Source organism: Zosterops lateralis (assembly GCF_965231275.1).
Source record: "Zosterops lateralis genome assembly, chromosome: 6".
NCBI lineage: Eukaryota > Metazoa > Chordata > Aves > Passeriformes > Zosteropidae > Zosterops > Zosterops lateralis.
The window spans coordinates 14,696,441-14,715,628 of NC_139761.1; the positions used below are offsets into that span (position 1 = coordinate 14,696,441).

The window sequence follows — 19,188 nt, forward strand, 5'->3', positions numbered from 1 at the left end:
TTGGTGTTGTTGGGTTTTTTTTGGTTTTTTTTTTTTTTTTTTTTTTTTTTTTTTTTTTTTTTTTGGGGGGGGGGGGGGTTTTGGGTTTTGGTTTTTTTTTTTTTTTTTGGGTTTTTTTTTTTTGAAACAAGCTGTAAAGTCTCAGTGACTGTGTGTAAATTTTGTTTAGAGATAGTATTTGTTTAGAGTTTCTATTTAGATATTTCAAAACTTAAAATGATAGATGGAGCAGGTCAAAGTGTGAAATAACTTAATATGCAAATCTAATTGTTGAATATTGTTTCATTATTTTAAAATTATTATTACTATTATTTTCTGAACATGTTTATCACCATAGTTTCCAATGAGCCTTGGTAGCCACAAAAAAGATGTCACCACAGTCTAGCTTTAATTTTAATATTCTGCCTGTAATACAAGATCTTCACTGTCCTTGAAAGGCTTGTGAATTTTCCTTGCTAGATATTTGAGGTTTTGTATTTTAACTTTATTTGGAGGATGACTTGGTTAAAATGCCAGTTTAGACATGAGGTAGTACAGTCTTTGTATGCAGAGGAACTCAGTTTCTACTGATGTAGAATACTACTTTGGACACCACGTGTTAAAAAGGCAAATTATCAAACTTAATTATTAGGTGTATTGAATTAAGAAATTATCATTTGTGGCATTATTGTTGCCCAGAGCTTGATTTTGTATTGCATATTGAACACTTAAATCCTCTATTTATTTTAAATTAATTAATTTAATTATCTTGTTTATCTTGCAGAGGGAATTTCACAGATTATAGATTGACTTTATTCATCTTTGTCTTAAAGCACATTTCTCATTTAGCATTTGAGTTAGCTAGAGTTAGCTAGATTCCTACAACAAAAAGAAATCGGTCATGAACAAAAAATCTCAAGTGCACTGTTAAACTGTTAATCTCCTGACCATGTTAGAACATGAAGAAATTAATAAAAGCTTTACTGTAATGTCAATATTATTTTTTTTAGATATCGAAATTTTGATCAGCCCCATCGATTCTACGTAGCTGATGTATACACTGATCTTACTCCACTCAGTAAATTCCCTTCCCCTGAATATGAAACTTTTGCTGAATATTACAAAACAAAGTATAATCTTGACCTTACCAATCTTAACCAGCCACTGCTGGATGTGGACCACACATCTTCAAGGTAACAACAGTCATATTTTGTGTCTGATGTTTGTAGTTTGACAGTAAAATGCCTTTTTTTTCCCTTCAAAATATGGGGTAAAGCTGAGAGTTTGAGTCTTCCAAAATAATTACTGATTTTTTTTTCCTGAGAGGTACTTAACTTGTGTAACACAAATTATTAATTGAATCTGCTTTTTCCCAGAGGTAATGGTGCTGTCACTTCACAGTGCATTGAAGTTAAACACTAGGAAACTTAAGAAAGTTTAGACTATTAAGTTCTATTCATTAATTATGTACTTACACCACAGTATTTTCACATGGTTTTTAGACTTAATCTTTTGACTCCTCGCCATTTGAATCAGAAGGGAAAGGCACTCCCACTAAGCAGTGCTGAGAAGAGGAAAGCAAAGTGGGAAAGTTTGCAGAATAAACAGGTAAAATAGAAGCATCTAATTCAAGTGCACTCTCTTAATAGTGATCTGGTGGCTACCTTTACAAGGAAAATTCTTTTCTTCCCCCTCTTCTGCCAGATACTGGTTCCTGAGCTCTGTGCTATACATCCTATTCCAGCATCATTGTGGAGAAAAGCAGTTTGCCTCCCCAGCATACTTTACCGCCTACACTGCCTTTTGACAGCAGAGGAACTGAGAGCTCAAACAGCCACTGATGCTGGCGTAGGGGTTAAATCACTTCCTGCAGATTTCAGGCATGTATTTTTTCAATAGGTATTTTTCAATATGATGTCTGACTTATAAGGGGAAACAACTGTTATTGCATGAATTATAAAACTGGTAACTCTCGTTAACTTGTGGCACTTCTCAGTGAAACACAGTTTAAATACTTGATTGTGAGAGGTGAAGTTACATGTTGCAGTCACTGTTCTTTTCAGAAGGTTGTGACTCTTTTTAAACATATATATGCATGTAGTGTCTTCTTGTCGTGTGCTAGTATTTTTTGTTAACAAACCTCCTGTTTCTTTACAGATATCCTAACTTGGACTTTGGATGGAAAAAGTCTATTGACAGCAAGTCTTTCATCTCTCTTCCTAACTCCTCTGTAGTAGAGAATGAAAATTACTGTAAGCACAGCACAATTGTAGTCCCTGAAAATGCTGCACATCAAGGTGCTAATAGAACCTCTTCTGCAGAAAACCATGACCAAATGTCTGTGAGTTACAGAACATTGCTCAATGAGTCACCCAGTAAACTCCAAATTGATGTCTCGGTAGAATTTGCAGCAATTAATGGTATTTCTTATAATAAAAATCTTGCCAATGGCAATTGTGATTTAGTTAACAGAGACTTTTGCCAAGGAAATCAGCTGAATTACTGCAGGCAGGAAATACCTGTACAACCAACTACCTCATATCCCATTCAGAATTTATACAACAGTGAGAACCAGCCCAAGCCCAGCAATGAATGTACTCTACCGAGTAATAAATACCTTGATGGAAATGCTAACAGATCTACCTCAGATGGATGCCCCATGATGGCAGTGACCACCAGTACTTCAAAAGCTATTAATCTTTCAAAAGACAGAGCAGATTCTGAAAAGAGCCCTTGCAGTGGGTACTCCTCAAAAACTCTCGGTCCTAATCCTGGTCTCATTCTTCAAGCTTTGACTCTTTCAAATGCCAGTGATGGATTTAACCTGGAGCGGCTAGAGATGCTTGGTGATTCATTTTTAAAGCATGCCATCACTACATACTTGTTTTGCACTTACCCTGATGCTCACGAGGGACGGCTGTCGTACATGAGAAGCAAAAAAGTGAGTAGAGCAATCCAGTCATATTGTGTAAAAGGCCTGCTGTAACCAGCCATAGATATGACACTTTTGCTGGAAGGTTGAATGGGAACAGGTTAATTTAATTCCACAGCTTTTTTCATTATACATTGAGTATCATGCATATTAGGAATAAAAATACAGGACTGTGGGCTTAATGTTGCCATAACTGTGATTGATTGAAACTGTTTTCTGCAGTTCAACTTGAAATCTAAACCAGCTGATTACGAACTAAGAACAGGACTGAATCAAAGTAGAAGTTCTGGGTTAGTGGGAACATTTGGTGCACTGGACCTCTAGGGCTGTGTTGGGTAGAAGCTCTTTAACAGCAGTACTTGAATGAAGGATTGAATTAGCAGCACAGAGCTTTAGTTGCAGCTTTACTTGACCTTTTCTTTGTTTCCTCAAGAAGATACTACCTGTGAAATTTTTAACATGTTACTTAAAAATGAAACAATAAAAAAACCTTACAGAACTGTTGCAACAAAACTTGTGAAAGTATTTTAGAGTAAATGTATACAGTAGGGAGCAGAGTCTTCAGTTCTGCTGCTGCTAGGATAATCAACCATGAAAACTTTTGTTTGTTTTGGTTTTTCTTCCACATGATGTGATTATTTCAATTAAATGCCAAGGCATTGATTGTCTACCTCTAATAAAATGCATCACTCTGAAAATGAAATGATTGTATAGTTTAATCTTGGAGAATAAGGAGGGCTAAATAAGTTGCACTGTTGAAACAAAAGAAGTGATTGAATATTCAAGTTCGAATTTCAAGACTTTAAAACATGGAAAGTGCACTTAAAAAGAGAAAAAAAGATCAGTGGTTGATAGTTAAAAAGGAAAAGGAAATATATTTGTATCTGAGAATGCTTTTTTCCCTTCCCTTTAAAATACTTAAAATCATTTTAGACGCTATCAGAATAACATCTGGATTATGACTTAATAAGTGTTACATGGAACTGTTTTAACACTTTCTACTGCCAAGGTTTAGGTCAATCTGCCTATAAATAAGAATTTTTCATTTCAAATGTAGTCTGATGATTATTTATACTGGTAATAAGTGACTTGTACAGGTTCTATTTACTATTATTTAAAAGTAGCAATCAGTTTATTTTGTGAGGAGAATGTAATATATTACAAACTTTGTTAACTGAAACAATCTCACCTAATATGCTTGGCCTCATGAAAAAGAGAGGAAAATGTCTGTCTTGCTTTGAGTTCTTCTGTGTTAAAAAAGCTGAACTCCCTTTTGAGACTTGGAGAAAATGCATAATAATACAAGATCCAGCTTGGCGCATTTTCTTGCTCCTTTTGCTTTTTAGCCTATTTATGTCAATGTATGTCCAAAGCTTTATCAGAATGTTCTTCTTAAAGGTCAGCAACTGTAACTTGTATCGCCTTGGAAAAAAGAAAGGACTGCCAAGTCGCATGGTGGTGTCGATTTTTGATCCCCCGGTCAATTGGCTTCCTCCTGGCTACGTAGTAAATCAGGACAAGAGCAACACTGACAAGTGGGAGAAAGATGAAATGGTATGAATTTATTTAACTATGTTGATGAGTAGTTACTTGTGTGTCTGTATTCTTTCACCCTTACCTCATCCCACCACCTCCCGTTATTTTGCTGTTTTCAGCAAATCAAAGCTAAATTCATATATTTCTTTTCTTTCTAAAACTTCTGTGTAAAAAAAATGAGAGGAAAACTGACTCTAACCAGAACCTTAAGTAAGGAAATTCTTGCACATCATCCAGTATTGAGTGTAGATGTTAATGGAGAAGCAAAGAAGAGCTTTTCTGCTGATATTTAGCCTGCCCCCAGGAGCTTTTCAGAAGTTTCTGTTGGAATTTTTAAATGGTATTGTCATCACTAGTTGTAATATGTTCAGGCAGAGCACTGTCTGCTTTTCAACAAATAATGAGTTCACTATTATAGAATAGACGAAAAAGAATTGGTGTTTTTCATAGTGCTGAAGCAGATTGAAGAGTAGATGGATATGACCATGGATATGACTGAGAGCTGCTTCTCATGTGAAATACAGTGTTGGCTTAAGCACCCTCGCTGTCTGACATCCTCAAATGCTTCACAATGACAAATGTTAATGAAGAAATGATCACACTATTTTCTGACATTCTAGGAGTAGAAGGACATGTTCAGAAATACCAGTGATCATATAGCAGGCAGAAACATGACCTTGAAGTGTTTTAGAGTGGTTTGGAGTTCCAGGGAGGGAGATGGAAGGACATCTTTTTTTTCCCCATTCTGAAGACCACACTCAGACTGTAGAACCACCAGAGGGCACATGAGAGTACTGTTAGGTGGATGTACTGTGCAAATAAATGTTTATTGCAGAATAAAACAACCTGATTATTGTGGTTCTGTACCGTGCCAAGATTTCATTTCAAAGAGACTTCCAGCTATACCTTTCTGGAAAATGAGATAGTATGTTTGGGTCTGGAGCTAATTGTTGGTTTTTAAAAGATTGCAGTTTTCCACAACATTTCAGTGGCCTCTGTGATAGTCACTTTATTTTTCAGACCAAAATGCAGAGGTAATGTAACTAAATAGTGGGGTGGGGGGGTCGTGCCAAGTAGATATTTTGCTTTCTTGGATGTGAATTTCATTCTCCATCCACAGGCTGGTGGTCTATAACTGAAAATAGAGATCTCATTAAGACAAATCATTACTAAAACTTAGTAGTCATATATTAGTATTTATGAAGCTTTATTAAGGGGAAGAATCTTTCTTCATTCATTTTATCAAATGTCTGATTTCCAAACGAGCATTAAAAAAGCACTTAACATGTATTTTGCATCACCTTTTAATTGGCAGTAACCTCCTGAAAATTGGTCAGGTATTATTTAAGAAAAAAAATCATTCTTCTGTGGTTCAGCATTGATTTATTTCTTAAATGCTAATGATGATAAAAATTAATGATCAGAATTGCTTTCTGCTTCCTTCAGCCACTGCTCATCCTTATCCCTTAGAATTCTTTTCTAATGTACATGAAGTGATGCATAGACAATATTTGGATAGTTTGTATAGCTGTCCTGCTCTTTACAATTTCATTTTAAGAAACTTGTGAATGAAACCACAGTGAAAATTTATAATTTGTTCCGTGTTTTTATAAACAGATGCCAAAATCTGTTTTGGAGCACCCATACAGACATGCCTCATTCAGAGACCTTTCTTTATTTCAGTAGTAAATGTGATGGGTGGTGTGTAACAAGAAAAAAGCAGCGCATGTCCTTGTTGGGACTGGTTAAATTAATCTTATCTTATGTTTTATCTTACTACAAGTACCTAAAATAACTGTCTTAAATCCAGTTTGGATATCTTTCTGATGAATTTAAGTTACAGAAGTCCCTTCTTGTGTGTGTGTGAGATAGGTAATTATAGCCACGGGAGTTCTTTCAGCAGAATGTCTAAACTAAAACCTTCTGTAGCCACTTTTTTTTCCTCTCCTCTCATTACTAAACTTGACTAAGCCTGGTCCATCCTGGTAAGGAACAGTGAGATCTGTTTGGTCCTTAGACAGTTTTAAATGCTGCCTAGAGCCCCTTACAGCTGCCACCCATCCACACATCTGGGTGGGTGTGCATTTTGCCCAAAGGGAAGCATCCCCTGTGGTAGCATCTGGTTCACAGATTTGCAAGATTTAGTGACTGAGCCCTACAATACAGCATGCAGAGGTTCAGGGAAGATAAAGGCTGTTTCACTTGATTCAAAATGTTGTTGGCTTTCGGGACTCAGTTTAGGAAAATGCTTTGAATCTGATATTGCTGCTGTCAAATTCAGTGGCAGAATTCCTGCTGACATCAGTGTTGCTGTGTTGAGACTGTTGATAGTCCTTTTGATATTAGGAACACTACCAGTGCATTTAGCGAATATGTTTAAGTGCTTTCCTGGATAGGGGCCATGGCAAATTGTAAAGAATTATATAGTTTGGAAATATTTGTGTTCAGTTTGTAATTTATGTCAGTCCATACCAATTTGTTCAATATAAGGAGGGAAAAGACATAAGACATCATTAATTTTGCTGTTGTGGGTGTGTATGTAAGTATTAGAAAATCAATGACAATTTTGCCTTCTCTTTTGTTAGTTAAATAGCCTGTAAAAAAAAAAAAAAAAAAACTGAAAGAAATTCCATTGAATGCATTTTCCGTGTAGAAAAAATTGTCACAATTGCATTGATTCAACATTTGTTACAGCCTTACTTAGCAGTTTGAGAGAAGGATGCACCTGGAACTTTCTTAGGCTTTCTAAAATATGTTAATTTAGAATTCTGTGTTGTTTACTTTGGTGTGCAAGTGTATAATGTTCAGTGGATATGAAGTTCATTGTGTGTGCCTCACATTCAAGTACAAGCACAGGTTCCTATGAAATGCAGCATGTACTATGTGTAGAACACCCTCTATTGTAAGTTAGTAACAAAGAGTTTGTATGCCAGGACAATTATTCCAGTCCTTGTGTAAGTTGAGGTTGTATTGTGCTTCTGATCAGACAGTGTACTTAGGATCATTAAAAAAATTGGTATTATTGTTAGGAGATACTTCTCAAATCCTGTTTTTCTGATCTTTCTGCACTAAAAGTGTCTCATTTCCCTCTTCAGCACCTTTTTTTTTTGTGTGTGTGTGTTTTTTCATAGACAAAGGAAAACATGTTGGCTAATGGTAAACTTGATGACTATAATGATGATGAAGAGAATGAAGACCTAATGTGGAGGTTGCCCAAGGAAGAAACAGACTTTGAAGATGATTTTCTGGAGTATGATCAGGAGCATATCAAATTCATTGATAATATGTTAATGGGATCAGGGGCTTTTGTGAAGAAAATTTCACTCTCACACTTTTCAACCACTGATTCAAACTATGAATGGAAAGCACCTAAAAAGTCATCCATGGGTAACGTTCAGTGTTCATCAGATTTTGATGATTTTGACTATAGCTCTTGGGATGCTATGTGCTATCTGGATCCTAGCAAGGCTGTTGAAGAGGATGATTTTGTAGTGGGCTTCTGGAATCCGTCAGAAGAAAACTGTGGTGTTGATGCAGGAAAACAGTCAATCTCCTATGACTTGCATACAGAGCAGTGTATTGCTGACAAGAGCATTGCAGACTGTGTGGAAGCCCTGTTGGGCTGCTATCTGACCAGCTGTGGTGAAAGGGCTGCTCAGCTTTTCCTGTGTTCATTGGGGCTGAAGGTGCTCCCTGTAATTAAAAAGACTGATTGGGAAGGCACTCTGTGTGCTGCCAGAGAGAACTGTAACAGTGAGCAGAAAAATCTTTCACCAAATTCTGTTTCTGCTTCTGTAGCTAATTCAGAGCCTTCTCTGTGTAAAGACCTGGAGTATGGCTGTTTGAAGATTCCACCAAGGTGTATGTTTGATCACCCAGATGCTGAAAAAACCCTAAATCACCTTATTTCTGGTTTTGAAAACTTCGAGAAGAAAATAAATTACAGTTTTAAAAACAAGGCTTATCTTCTTCAGGCATTTACTCATGCCTCTTACCATTATAATACCATTACTGGTAAGTTGTTTTCAAGAAGCTCTGTTGTTTTTTTCTCCATATTGCAAAAGCAAGAGAAGTAGCATCTTGTGTTCCCATATATAGATGTTTTTTAGACATCACATGTTAAAATAGTCTTGGAATACATTATCTTAAAAATAGCATTTTGCTCACTATTTAGAGGGGGATATTGCTCAATTTGTATCTCAGTGATTATTCATATTTTGACTTAATGCCGATAAAGTATATTTTCTGAGGCATCTTCAAGTTTCAAGAAGCAGCATCAGTGATAAATGGTCTATCGCTAGCTGTGTATGACTGACATTAGATCCTCATTTAATGGAAGTAAGTTCTTGTAGAACTCTGGAAAATTGCCATGTACTTCAGGAAATAGCAGTCATATTTTCCAAATATATTTAGCAAATTTGCTCTGTAATTGAATCCCAAGAATGTTATACTCTGTACTTCTGAAGATGAACTGTAGACTACAGCTTTTGTTAGCTGAATAATCTATAGGAGTGCAGAATGTGGAGACTTCCTTTTGAAGCTGTAAATTCAAAGTCTTAATTTAAGTCTAGGCATTTTATTGAGTAAATATTTAAAGTCAAAATTTTGAAGTAATTGACTAAATCAGACTAAATATTAGTTTCAGATTAATGTTTAATGTTTCTGTATACGATCTCATGAAAGATTTTACAGTGGTAGAAATTTGTTATTTCTGTGATCTTTAATTGCTCTTGCTTATACTAATTAATGTAATATTTGTTAATTCTAAAACTTGAATATTTTCCTACAATAATATGTAATCAAAAGCAAAGCATGGTAAATCACTACCCTATTGGTAGTGATTGGCAAATTTATTTGCATTCAGCAGTCTGAATTTTTCCCCATAGTGAATTGGGTCCTTTTTCCAAGGAGTGAGAAAGCTCTGATTTCATTAAAGAAATCAGTAATTTTGAAATGCTGCTACATTGAGAAACAGTTTGGACAAAACACAGAAGTGCTCCTTTGGTTTTTTGTTGTAGGGGATATTATCCACATATGTATTTACTTTTTACAAATATTTCACAAAGCGTATTGAAAGTAAATGATTCCTTCATTTTTAGACATATAGAAATATATATTACACTTCCAGAAACCTTGAGGCAATGTCCAGTTAAAATTACATTGTTGAAACTTTTGATTTAATTTCTGTTTACCAAGTGAGACAACTGTGAATAAGCTGTTAGCTGTAACTTTTTGTCTTAAAAGAGTAGCTGGCAGTTGAGATCTGGCTGTCTTGGGTTCAGCTGCTATAAAAGCAACTTAGTGCTAGTCAGTTTGCTCTCATGGTAATTTCTGTAGTAGTTTGACTTTTTCCTGTTCAACCTACCTACCCATATTTGCATTCAGGAGGGTTTTTGCTTTTGTTTATGTTTTAAAAATAGATATTCTTAGCTCTCTGTTCTCATGGCCCCTATCAATTGTCAAAAAAGCAAGGGCTTGACAAATTTAATTTCCAGTTCAAAAGACATATCCTAAATAGGGCTCTTTGTTGAAGGTGTCTTAACATGTTTCAAATCAGACAAAACCCTCAGATTTTGTGTTCCCCTGCTCTTAATATGTTGATTTTTATATTAATTGGTTTTACTTTTTTGTTGTTGTTGTTTTTTGTTTGTTTTAGTTTTAGCTCTTATAGTTTTCAGACCAGCCTGTTGTCAAAATCTGTTAAATTTACTTTTTGATGCTTCTCAGAACATGAAGATCTTGAGTAAAAACGTTAATTGATTATAAACACAGCTGTTTTTCTAGCCTACCAAATTAGCATTTTTTTCAAAATTGGCTTTATTATTAGATATAGCTCCTGCTTTTTCTGTTTTTTTTTTTTTTTTTTTTTTTTAGTATTTCATTAGCAATCTCTTTAAACACAAGGATACTTATTTTAAAAAAACAGATTGTCTTCTCTGAGCATTGGTTAGTTTGTGGAATTTATGTGGCACAGTACCAAACTTCTTGTCCAGAAAGCCTGGAAAGAATGTGTGTGTTAAACTTAATTGTGGTGTTGTACATTCTTTTATTTCCAATGCTTTAAGATTGTTACCAGCGCTTAGAATTCCTGGGAGATGCAATTTTGGACTACCTCATAACCAAGCACCTTTATGAAGACCCACGGCAACACTCTCCAGGAGTTCTTACTGACCTACGATCTGCTCTAGTCAATAATACCATTTTTGCATCATTAGCTGTAAAGTATGACTACCACAAGTACTTCAAAGCTGTCTCTCCTGAACTGTTTCATGTTATTGATGACTTTGTGCAGTTTCAAATGGAAAAGAATGAAATGCAAGGAATGGATTCTGAGGTTAGTGGAAGTAGAAGAAATATGTTCAGTATCTGATTTGAAGCATGTCACTGGATTTCTTAGTATTTTTATAATGTTTTATGCACACTGCAGCCAAAGAAGCAGGCTCCCAGTAATAAAAGGCTGTAATACACAAAGTAAAATACAGCCTTCAGGAAGTATAAAATCAATTAGAGTTTACAGAAATTAATTTGAAATCCGTTTGCTTCTCGGTTTTTCTGTGGCAGTTGGTTTTAGTCGTTGTTTTGCTCTTGTGTTGTTAGAACAGTGTGGAACACACTTAGCTTGCTGCTTTTACTAACTAATAGTAAGTACTACTACAACATAAAATTGAGGTGAAGAGTTGCTAAATCACGTAGTGCTGACTCAGGGTAGGGTATCCATACAACACCATGAACAAAGCTACCTTGGCACAATGTTGGGATTATTAAAGTAGTACACTGACAAGAGATTTCAGCTTTTTCTTCTTACGATTCCTGCTGGAGGTATGGCACTATACTCAAGTGTGTCTGGCACACTCCTAAAGGGATTCTGCATGGGAACATTATATGCATCTTTCAAGTCAACCACTTGAAAAGTAGTTTAACTGGAAATGCAGGTCATATTTTGTGCTGTGCAGGAAAGCTGATGATAATGAACCTCTATTTTCTGGAGAATGTGGTAAAAGTAATTAATTTACATTAGCTGGTTAGAAGTGGATTTCCCATTATTCTTCTTTAAAAGTGTTACTGAGTAGATGTTGATAATAATTTACCTTCTGAAAAACTGATCAGTCTCTTAAAAATATTCTGTCTGACAACATGCCAGCATTAAATAAGCATGCTATTTTTGTATTTAGTAATTTATTTTTCCTGATAAGAAATTACAACTTTAGGAATCAAAATATTTCAGTCACATATGTGTTCACAGCCCTTGTGCTCTGTTGCAGAGTGAAAATCAGGTTTTAAGGGAAAAATTCATTAAGCATTGAATAAGAAATTTGTCACTCAAGTTTAGATAATATAAATTACATTAGAGGATTAAACTCTTACCTCCCTTGTTTTCTCCACAATATAAGTGAAAAGGCTAGGAACCTTTTTTCAAACCTTACAGTGTTTGTTTTTTGCTTTGTTCAATTTTTGCAAGTATGCAAAAAGAAACTTTCGCCAAAGTTGCAACCAAATTGTGTGATAGCTGTTTCAAATAAAATCCTTGTTTCACTCTCGCTACGCCTGCTCCCTATCTTGGTCTGGCACTGAATTACTGAAACTCTTATTTCATCACTTAATGTAAGAGTCTTTGTTTCTGCAGTTCATGCCAGCTAGACTGGTTTCCATGTGTGTCTTCACGTCATCTGCTTCTCTGTTTTTTCAAATCTCACTCATGAAGCATCTGTCCCTTGCCTTACAGCTTTTAATCTCTCTCTTCTTCTGTTATTTCAGTATAAGGCGAAAGTGCTTCAGTTTACACTTGGTATGAAGTGCCCTTTTCAGAACAGTTGAACTTGGTTTTTAATGTCAGAATTTCAGTTTGTATTGTTGTATGCATCAGGTCTGAGTAGTTGTTTGATTTAGTTCAGGTAGAAAGATTGGGTAGAACGTGTGTATGAAGTATTATAGTCACTCTTCAAGAGGACTAAATTGGATTTTAAACCTCAAATGGAGTGAGAAGGTAACTGCTGGAGGAGAAGACTGACAGAAACTTACTTCTCTTTAGGCAGAGTAGCATAATGGTCAAAATCTTTGTTTTCAAGTTACTTTGGTTGGAGTTAGGCAAATGTGTATTACATGTGTTTAAAGTATTTTAGTAAAGGATTAGATCAACTCAGGACATTTAAGACATACACTGAAAGTTTATTTTTTATACTGAGAATAGATTATTGTCTTAAATTAGTAGCATAGAAGAAAACACTGCCTGGTGCACTTAAACACCTATATTTGTCTGCTAGGTCATGCTGGTGGTGGTGGTTTTAATTGTTAATGTCTTGTTTTACTAGTACTTGTTTCATGCTTGTCTTCAGAGCTAAATAAGGTAAGGAGAGGTACATGCAACTTTCATCCAGAGATTGGACTTGGAGATTTTAAAAGTCTCTTTTTGGGAGATGCATAATGTATGAACTCTTCCTTTGTTATGGGTGGCTTTCTATTAACTGATAGAAGTCTAGTTCTAATTGGGAAAAACAGACTCATGGTGAAATCCTACAGAATTACCACAGAAGAAATTTACAAAGTATAAAACTTTCCTGTACACCATGGTGTTTGGGAGTTTTTTCTCCATATTGGAAAAATGATATAACCAGCAGTTTGGTTTCACTTGGGAATAAAACAACAGTTTTGCTGTGGAAAGTTGTCAATTAAAAACTTAATGGAAGCATCACAGGATATAAAATGTAAGAGAGCTTACATTTCTGAAGATCTTTGTTTTACTATAAGTGAAGCAATCATTTCTCTCTTTTCCCCTCCCCTTCTCTCTCCCTCCCACCCTTGTCTTTTATTAATTGCAAACAGCTCAGAAGATCTGAAGAAGATGAAGAAAAAGAGGAGGACATTGAAGTACCAAAGGCCATGGGGGATATATTTGAGTCCCTTGCTGGTGCCATTTATATGGATAGTGGAATGTCTTTGGAAATGGTTTGGCAAGTGTACTATCCAATGATGAGGCCACTAATAGGTATTAGCAGCTTTCAGAAAATTACTAATAATTAAGTGCCATCTGCTATGGAAAGAACAAAGCTAATTTTTGGGTTTCATTTTTTTTTCCAAATAGAAAAATTTTCTGCTAATGTGCCCCGTTCCCCAGTGCGAGAGCTGCTGGAAATGGAGCCAGAGACAGCCAAATTTAGGTAAGAATATGCTTTCTTCCATACACACTGACAGAAAGTGTTTCTAAACTGTGCTTCATGAACTACAGAGAATTTTTAAATGTCACAAAGTACTTTTAATTTCTTTTGCACTAAGCAGCTAACGTAATCATCATTGTGTCCACTGTTCTTTATTTTTTTTCCTTGCATAGCTTTCTGAGAAATGTAATGATTTCTGTTTAATTTTACTGCTTTAACTTCTGTAGAAAAAAGAATGTAGGTCTCTTATTTCACATTACCTTGCCTTGGCAGTAAGTAATTCTTGTGTATATTTTTGCAGTCCTGCGGAAAGAACTTACGATGGAAAGGTCAGAGTTACAGTGGAAGTTGTAGGAAAGGGAAAGTTTAAAGGTGTTGGCAGAAGCTACAGGATTGCCAAATCTGCAGCTGCGAGAAGAGCACTACGAAGCCTCAAAGCAAATCAACCTCAGGTCCCAAACAGCTGAGACTCCTCTTAAAAATAAATGAAATAGGGAAAAAAATAACATACAAATAAAGCAAATTTAAAAAAAAAGTTGAGAGGAACAAATTGGAAGACAGAATTTAAAGTTTGTTTGATAACAGAATAGATAACAAAACATTTAACATGTATAAAATTTTGGAACTAATTGTAGTTATAGTTTTTTGCGCAAACACAATCTTGTCTTCTTTCCTCACTTCTGCTTTGTTTAATCACGAGAGTGCTTTAATGATGACATTTAGCAAGTGTTCAGAATAATTGTTGTCAGGTCTTTTTGTTTTACTTTTCTTGTCAGTACAGCTTTGCTTAGTATTAGAAGGCCAGGGAGCTTATGCCTAATGCAGTTGCTAGATTTATATATATAGTAATCTTGGAATTCTTCAATCTGTGCACTAGTGCCAGTCATAAAGCAGTTGAAAAACTGTACTGGATGATTGGGTATAAGAAAGATTAAGTGTGCCAGTATTCTCCTTTTTATTTTCTTTTTTTTTTTTTTCTCTCCATGTCATCTTTTTACATTAAGATGGCATTCCCAATCATTATTGCACTTATTTGTTAGGGACAGATTTTAATTGAAATGACTGGCATACTGGTAGAATGAAACTTCGGTTTCCTTATGCCACACAGTCTTGCATAAAAAAAGGTTCTTGCCTTAAAAATAAATAAATCCTCATTAATAATCTTTAATTTCTGATCTTTTTTGGAACAAACTGTTTTACATTCCCTTCATTTTCTTATGCATTTTACAATGATACAGCTCTATATTTACAGTACAACTCATTACTATAGCTGTGACTTATTACAGGATTATAATAGAAATTATATTCATATATATGTAATTAGGTTATTTTTAACAATTCTGAGGAGGTGGTTAGTCTACAGTTTTTTTATACCATAAACAAAATATGGTCTTTGGCTAAAATTCCAATTTTACACAAACCTGCAAGCTAGATAGTTCCAATACTGGAAACAGCAACAAATAATTGCACAGTGCAAACTGTCACTAACAAAATAACCTTAGACATATCACACCTAAGATATGCTGCAGATTTTATAGTCAATTGGTTACGTATTTAACAAACAGAGCACCTTTACACTTAGAGATATTTCCACGTAAATTTCTTACTGTACTTTTCAGAGTTGCATGCATATTTCATCTACCAAAGCTGTGCTGTTAAATAACATGAAAGTTGATGTTTGAGAAATAACTGCCGTACTTTTGATATATCTGTGATTTAGGTCCTTAATTTAGAGAAACTAGCTCATTGGTGTTTTGGTCTACTGGGAGCGTGGGGGGAAATCATACTTGTATTTTTTAGGCTTTGCCTATACTTCTTTAATTAGATTTTTGTAGGCACTCTTCACTTAAATACCTCAGTTCTTTTTTTCTCTTCTTTTCCTTTTTATTTTTGCATGCATTGGGTTTTTTTTCTGTTTTGGTGCTATGTTTATATATTATGCTTGAAATTTTAATTTTTTGCACTGTAACTATAATACCTCTTAATTTACCTTTTAAAAAAAAGCTGTGGGTCTTGTATTCCCACCAGTATCAGTAGAGGTTTGCTGCAATTTTGCCCTTTTAATTATGCTTGAAGTTTGAGAAAGCAGAGCAAGGTGTTTTAATGTTTTCCAGCACAATAGTTCGAACTTGATGCTGTGTCTTATGAACTAAATTACAAACAAATACTGTATTTCCTGCTTTTAAACCCTATTCCTTTCCTCACAAATGCACACTAAAACAAAACAAAAACTGTTAGCTCTTGCTTTCTTAACAAAAAATAAAGTAAATGCCTTAGTGACAAGGGGCAGACATTAAGCTTTTCTGAAATACAGTTTTCAAAAGTTCATATATTTGCTATCTCAGTCACTTTTCAGTCTGTGAAAAGGACCATTCGTGTATTTGAAAGCTGCTTGTTATGGAAGTCAAACCAAGAATTAAAATACTAGCTTATAAAAAAGTCTAGTATTTGTTTGGTACTTCAGTCATGAAAGGAGGTATAAGAACTGCAAGTGTACATGATATGGTGATATGGAACATAAAAACATGCAGTCCAAACTCTCAAATGTAAATTGCTTTGCGTTAGCTATTTAAAAAAAAAACTAAAAAAAAGAAAAAAAAAAAGTCACTGATTTAACCTATAGCTTGCTCTTTGTGGTAGGACTGAAGTTTCTTAATGAAAATACATGATTACTGATGCCAACAATTCTGTGTTTCTGGCCAGACATCAATCAGCAGATTAAATCAGACCATCTAGAAAGTCTTAAGTAGTTTTAATTGCATTATGAAAAGCTAAAATTTCAGTTATTCTTTGCCTAGAATTCTTACTGATTGTTACAAGGTTATAGATTCTCAGGGGTTTCAGATAATTGTTAGCAGTGAAGTGGTTATGGAGTGTTTGGGTGCAGACAAAATCAGCTGAACCTACTCTGTGTTTCAGAACAGTTTAATGATTACTTTGTTACTAGATAAAAGCGTATGAATTGGACATCCGAAATGTGTAGTGGCTGACTATAAAGTAGTTTCTGCTGCTGATGCATTTTTAAATGCGTTTTAAATGCCACGATTTTTTCCAGTGTGACCTCATTGAAATACTTTTTATCCTTTGAGGCAGAAAATCCATATTAGTTTCCATATTATACATCTGTGTGTTTTACCCTACAGTTGATATGATTTTGATACTGGACAGTGTATGCTATTAAAGACCTAAATCTGATCATTTGAAGGTTGGGATAGAAATCACTTGGCATGCTACAAGCACAAGTGTAAGCGAACTGTTGCAGCCCATCTTCAAAAGCAACCACACAGGCTCATTATAAATAGTGTGGGGGTTAATTGGCATGAACCTTGGGGCTTTTTGTCTAAGTCCTGTTATACTGTACTTTAAACAGTCCTCCTAACTATGCTGCGTTTTTATTTTTGTGGCTTTTTTTTGCGCTGTTCTGTTCATGTAGCACAAATAAGCATTGCACTTGGTACCATGCTTTACCTCATTTCAAGGAAAAAATGCTTAACAGAGAGGAAAAATGTGGTTTGGCCTTGCTGCTGTTCTGATTTAATGACTTTGAAAAAGATAGTTTTTAATGCCTGCAATGTGTCATTTACTTGCACAACTTAAATAGGTCATTTGTAATGTCTGTGGCATTTTTACTGTTCATAGAAAAATACAACAAAGATGTGTAACAACTCTTGATTGTATTTTAAAGCTATTATTTTTCTACTACATCATTTTACTGTTATGTGAAGTAATTAAAATTAGAATGACCTCTGACTGACACTCCAGTAATTATCTCTGAACAAACCAACATTTTACACATTTAATGTAATTTTCGGGAGAAGATAGCCCCTAGTAATTTGGTCAGCCTCAACTAAATCTGTCCAGTCTGAATATTGAGTGCCCAGTAGTGACTTCTGAAGTGTTTGTTCAGCTTGATGCTGCTAAAGTCCTTACAAAAAAAAAAAGCCTACTTTTTAAAGTCTCATTACACAGTAGTATGTTGCAACTGCCAAGTAATGAACTTGAACAAGAACCAGTTTCGGTGCTGGGGAGGAATATAGTGGTGGCCCAAGGATGAGGTGCTGGATCCTCAGCTGGTGCAGATTGGTGTAGTATCATTTCAGTCAATGGAACTGCATTCATTCACATACCTGCAGGTCTTGTGCTTGTATGTATGTTGCAGAGTTTTGTTTTTCCTCCTTGTGAGCAAATACAGAACCATCAACTGGAAATTGTGGGGGTTTTATGTTACTGCATATGACATAACATATGCTACATATTCTATGCATTTATCTGTACAGAAAATGAATTATTTGTATCCCAGTCACAGCAGCACACGCAATCCAAAAATGACAAATAGCATTGTGATCTGCTGTGATACTGCACTTGACTCTGACAGTATTCTGGGTTTGTTTTGGATGGGGTTCCCCATGACCATATTCTCATGGAAATCTCTGTATTTTTTATATGAATGAAGCAAGAAGCATTTTGATTTTTGGTACTTAATTACTGATGTTGATTCTTTTTAAATTGCTCTAATATTCAAGAAGATAATTTCTTTACTTTCATATTAGATTTTAAACTTTAAACACTACAGTTCATGACCATCAAATGCAATATAAATATCAGCTGTAACTCAATATGAATTATGTTAGCAAATATTTAGAGGTCATTGTAGTATACTCCACTAGCAGTTAAAATTAACTTCTATCAAAGCTAACTACAATTCTTAAAAATAAATTTCATCCAATAAAGTTGTTGAGGTTTTCCCTCTTTTATTTGAATGGCAACCACAGACTACTTTAATTGCTTTGTAGATGCACTCAGAATTTACTGCAGCAGCAAGTTGGGGAGAAAAATGTTTGTGAACAATAATTGGAAATTGCAGGCATTTTTATTGTAAATAGTGTGACTGAAAAGATGGTTAAAATCAAGTAGAAAGAATAACAAATATAATTTGATGGACAATAAAATATTTACCATCACATGCTGCAGCTGTCTTTAAGGGACATAAAATGTAATTCATTCATACTGTAATCATGCTGCAGAAGTTTGCAATCTGCACCTTATGGATCACAATTACCTTTAATAGTTTTTTGTAATAATTGTAGCTGAGTATATCTCCAATAAAGTTATGGTCTGTTCACCTTGTATTGTCGTTTTGCTTTTTTTAAATTCCTGTTAATATCTCTATAAATCTTCTAGAGTTTACAAAAAAAATTGCTATTCAGTCTAAATTTAAAAATATTGTGAAAACAGTTGTGAAAACAATATTTCTTCACCTTGTTTAAAGACAAGTCTGCTTGTCTCCTTCCTCTGATGAATGAACTGTCTTCAGAGCTATGTGAAGACTCTTAAGGGACGCTCAGGTTAAAAATGATGGTGTATGTAGTACAATTTGATCTCTGTGTTGACCATTATACCTGCAAAATGTCTGTTGTAGCTGGGAGGCCCCAGAGCACAAGGGTTCTTGGGCACAGGTTTTGAGAATGTGCATGACTGGCACATGTTTTAAGAATATGTTAATATGAGCTAATAGCCTCAGCATTAATAACATCAATTTAATTATTTTTGTATTTGTTTTCTGTTAGTATTTTGCTTATCTTGAATATT

The 19,188-nt window shown here is 34.9% G+C and overlaps 1 protein-coding gene across 5 annotated transcripts in view; it reads left to right on the forward strand.

Moving 5' to 3' along the window:
* The window catches only part of DICER1 (dicer 1, ribonuclease III), a gene marked incomplete at its 3' end in the record, with an annotated part of 66,154 nt that extends 47,433 nt beyond the window's left edge, over window positions 1–18,721 (forward strand). For 4 of the 5 annotated variants that reach the window (XM_083863202.1, XM_083863200.1, XM_083863201.1 and 1 more), the window contains 10 exons: window positions 990–1,172; window positions 1,482–1,587; window positions 1,684–1,859; window positions 2,137–2,920; window positions 4,310–4,465; window positions 7,579–8,461; window positions 10,513–10,781; window positions 13,268–13,430; window positions 13,527–13,602; window positions 13,901–18,721. In XM_083863202.1, coding sequence (XP_083719328.1) covers window positions 990–1,172; window positions 1,482–1,587; window positions 1,684–1,859; window positions 2,137–2,920; window positions 4,310–4,465; window positions 7,579–8,461; window positions 10,513–10,781; window positions 13,268–13,430; window positions 13,527–13,602; window positions 13,901–14,066 — 2,962 coding nt within the window. Of the gene's footprint in view, window positions 1–989; window positions 1,173–1,481; window positions 1,588–1,683; window positions 1,860–2,136; window positions 2,925–4,309; window positions 4,466–7,578; window positions 8,462–10,512; window positions 10,782–13,267; window positions 13,431–13,526; window positions 13,603–13,900 lie in introns of those variants that run through there. The other variant, XM_083863204.1, reaches the window with a different exon arrangement.
* Window positions 18,722–19,188: the final 467 nt, after the last annotated feature.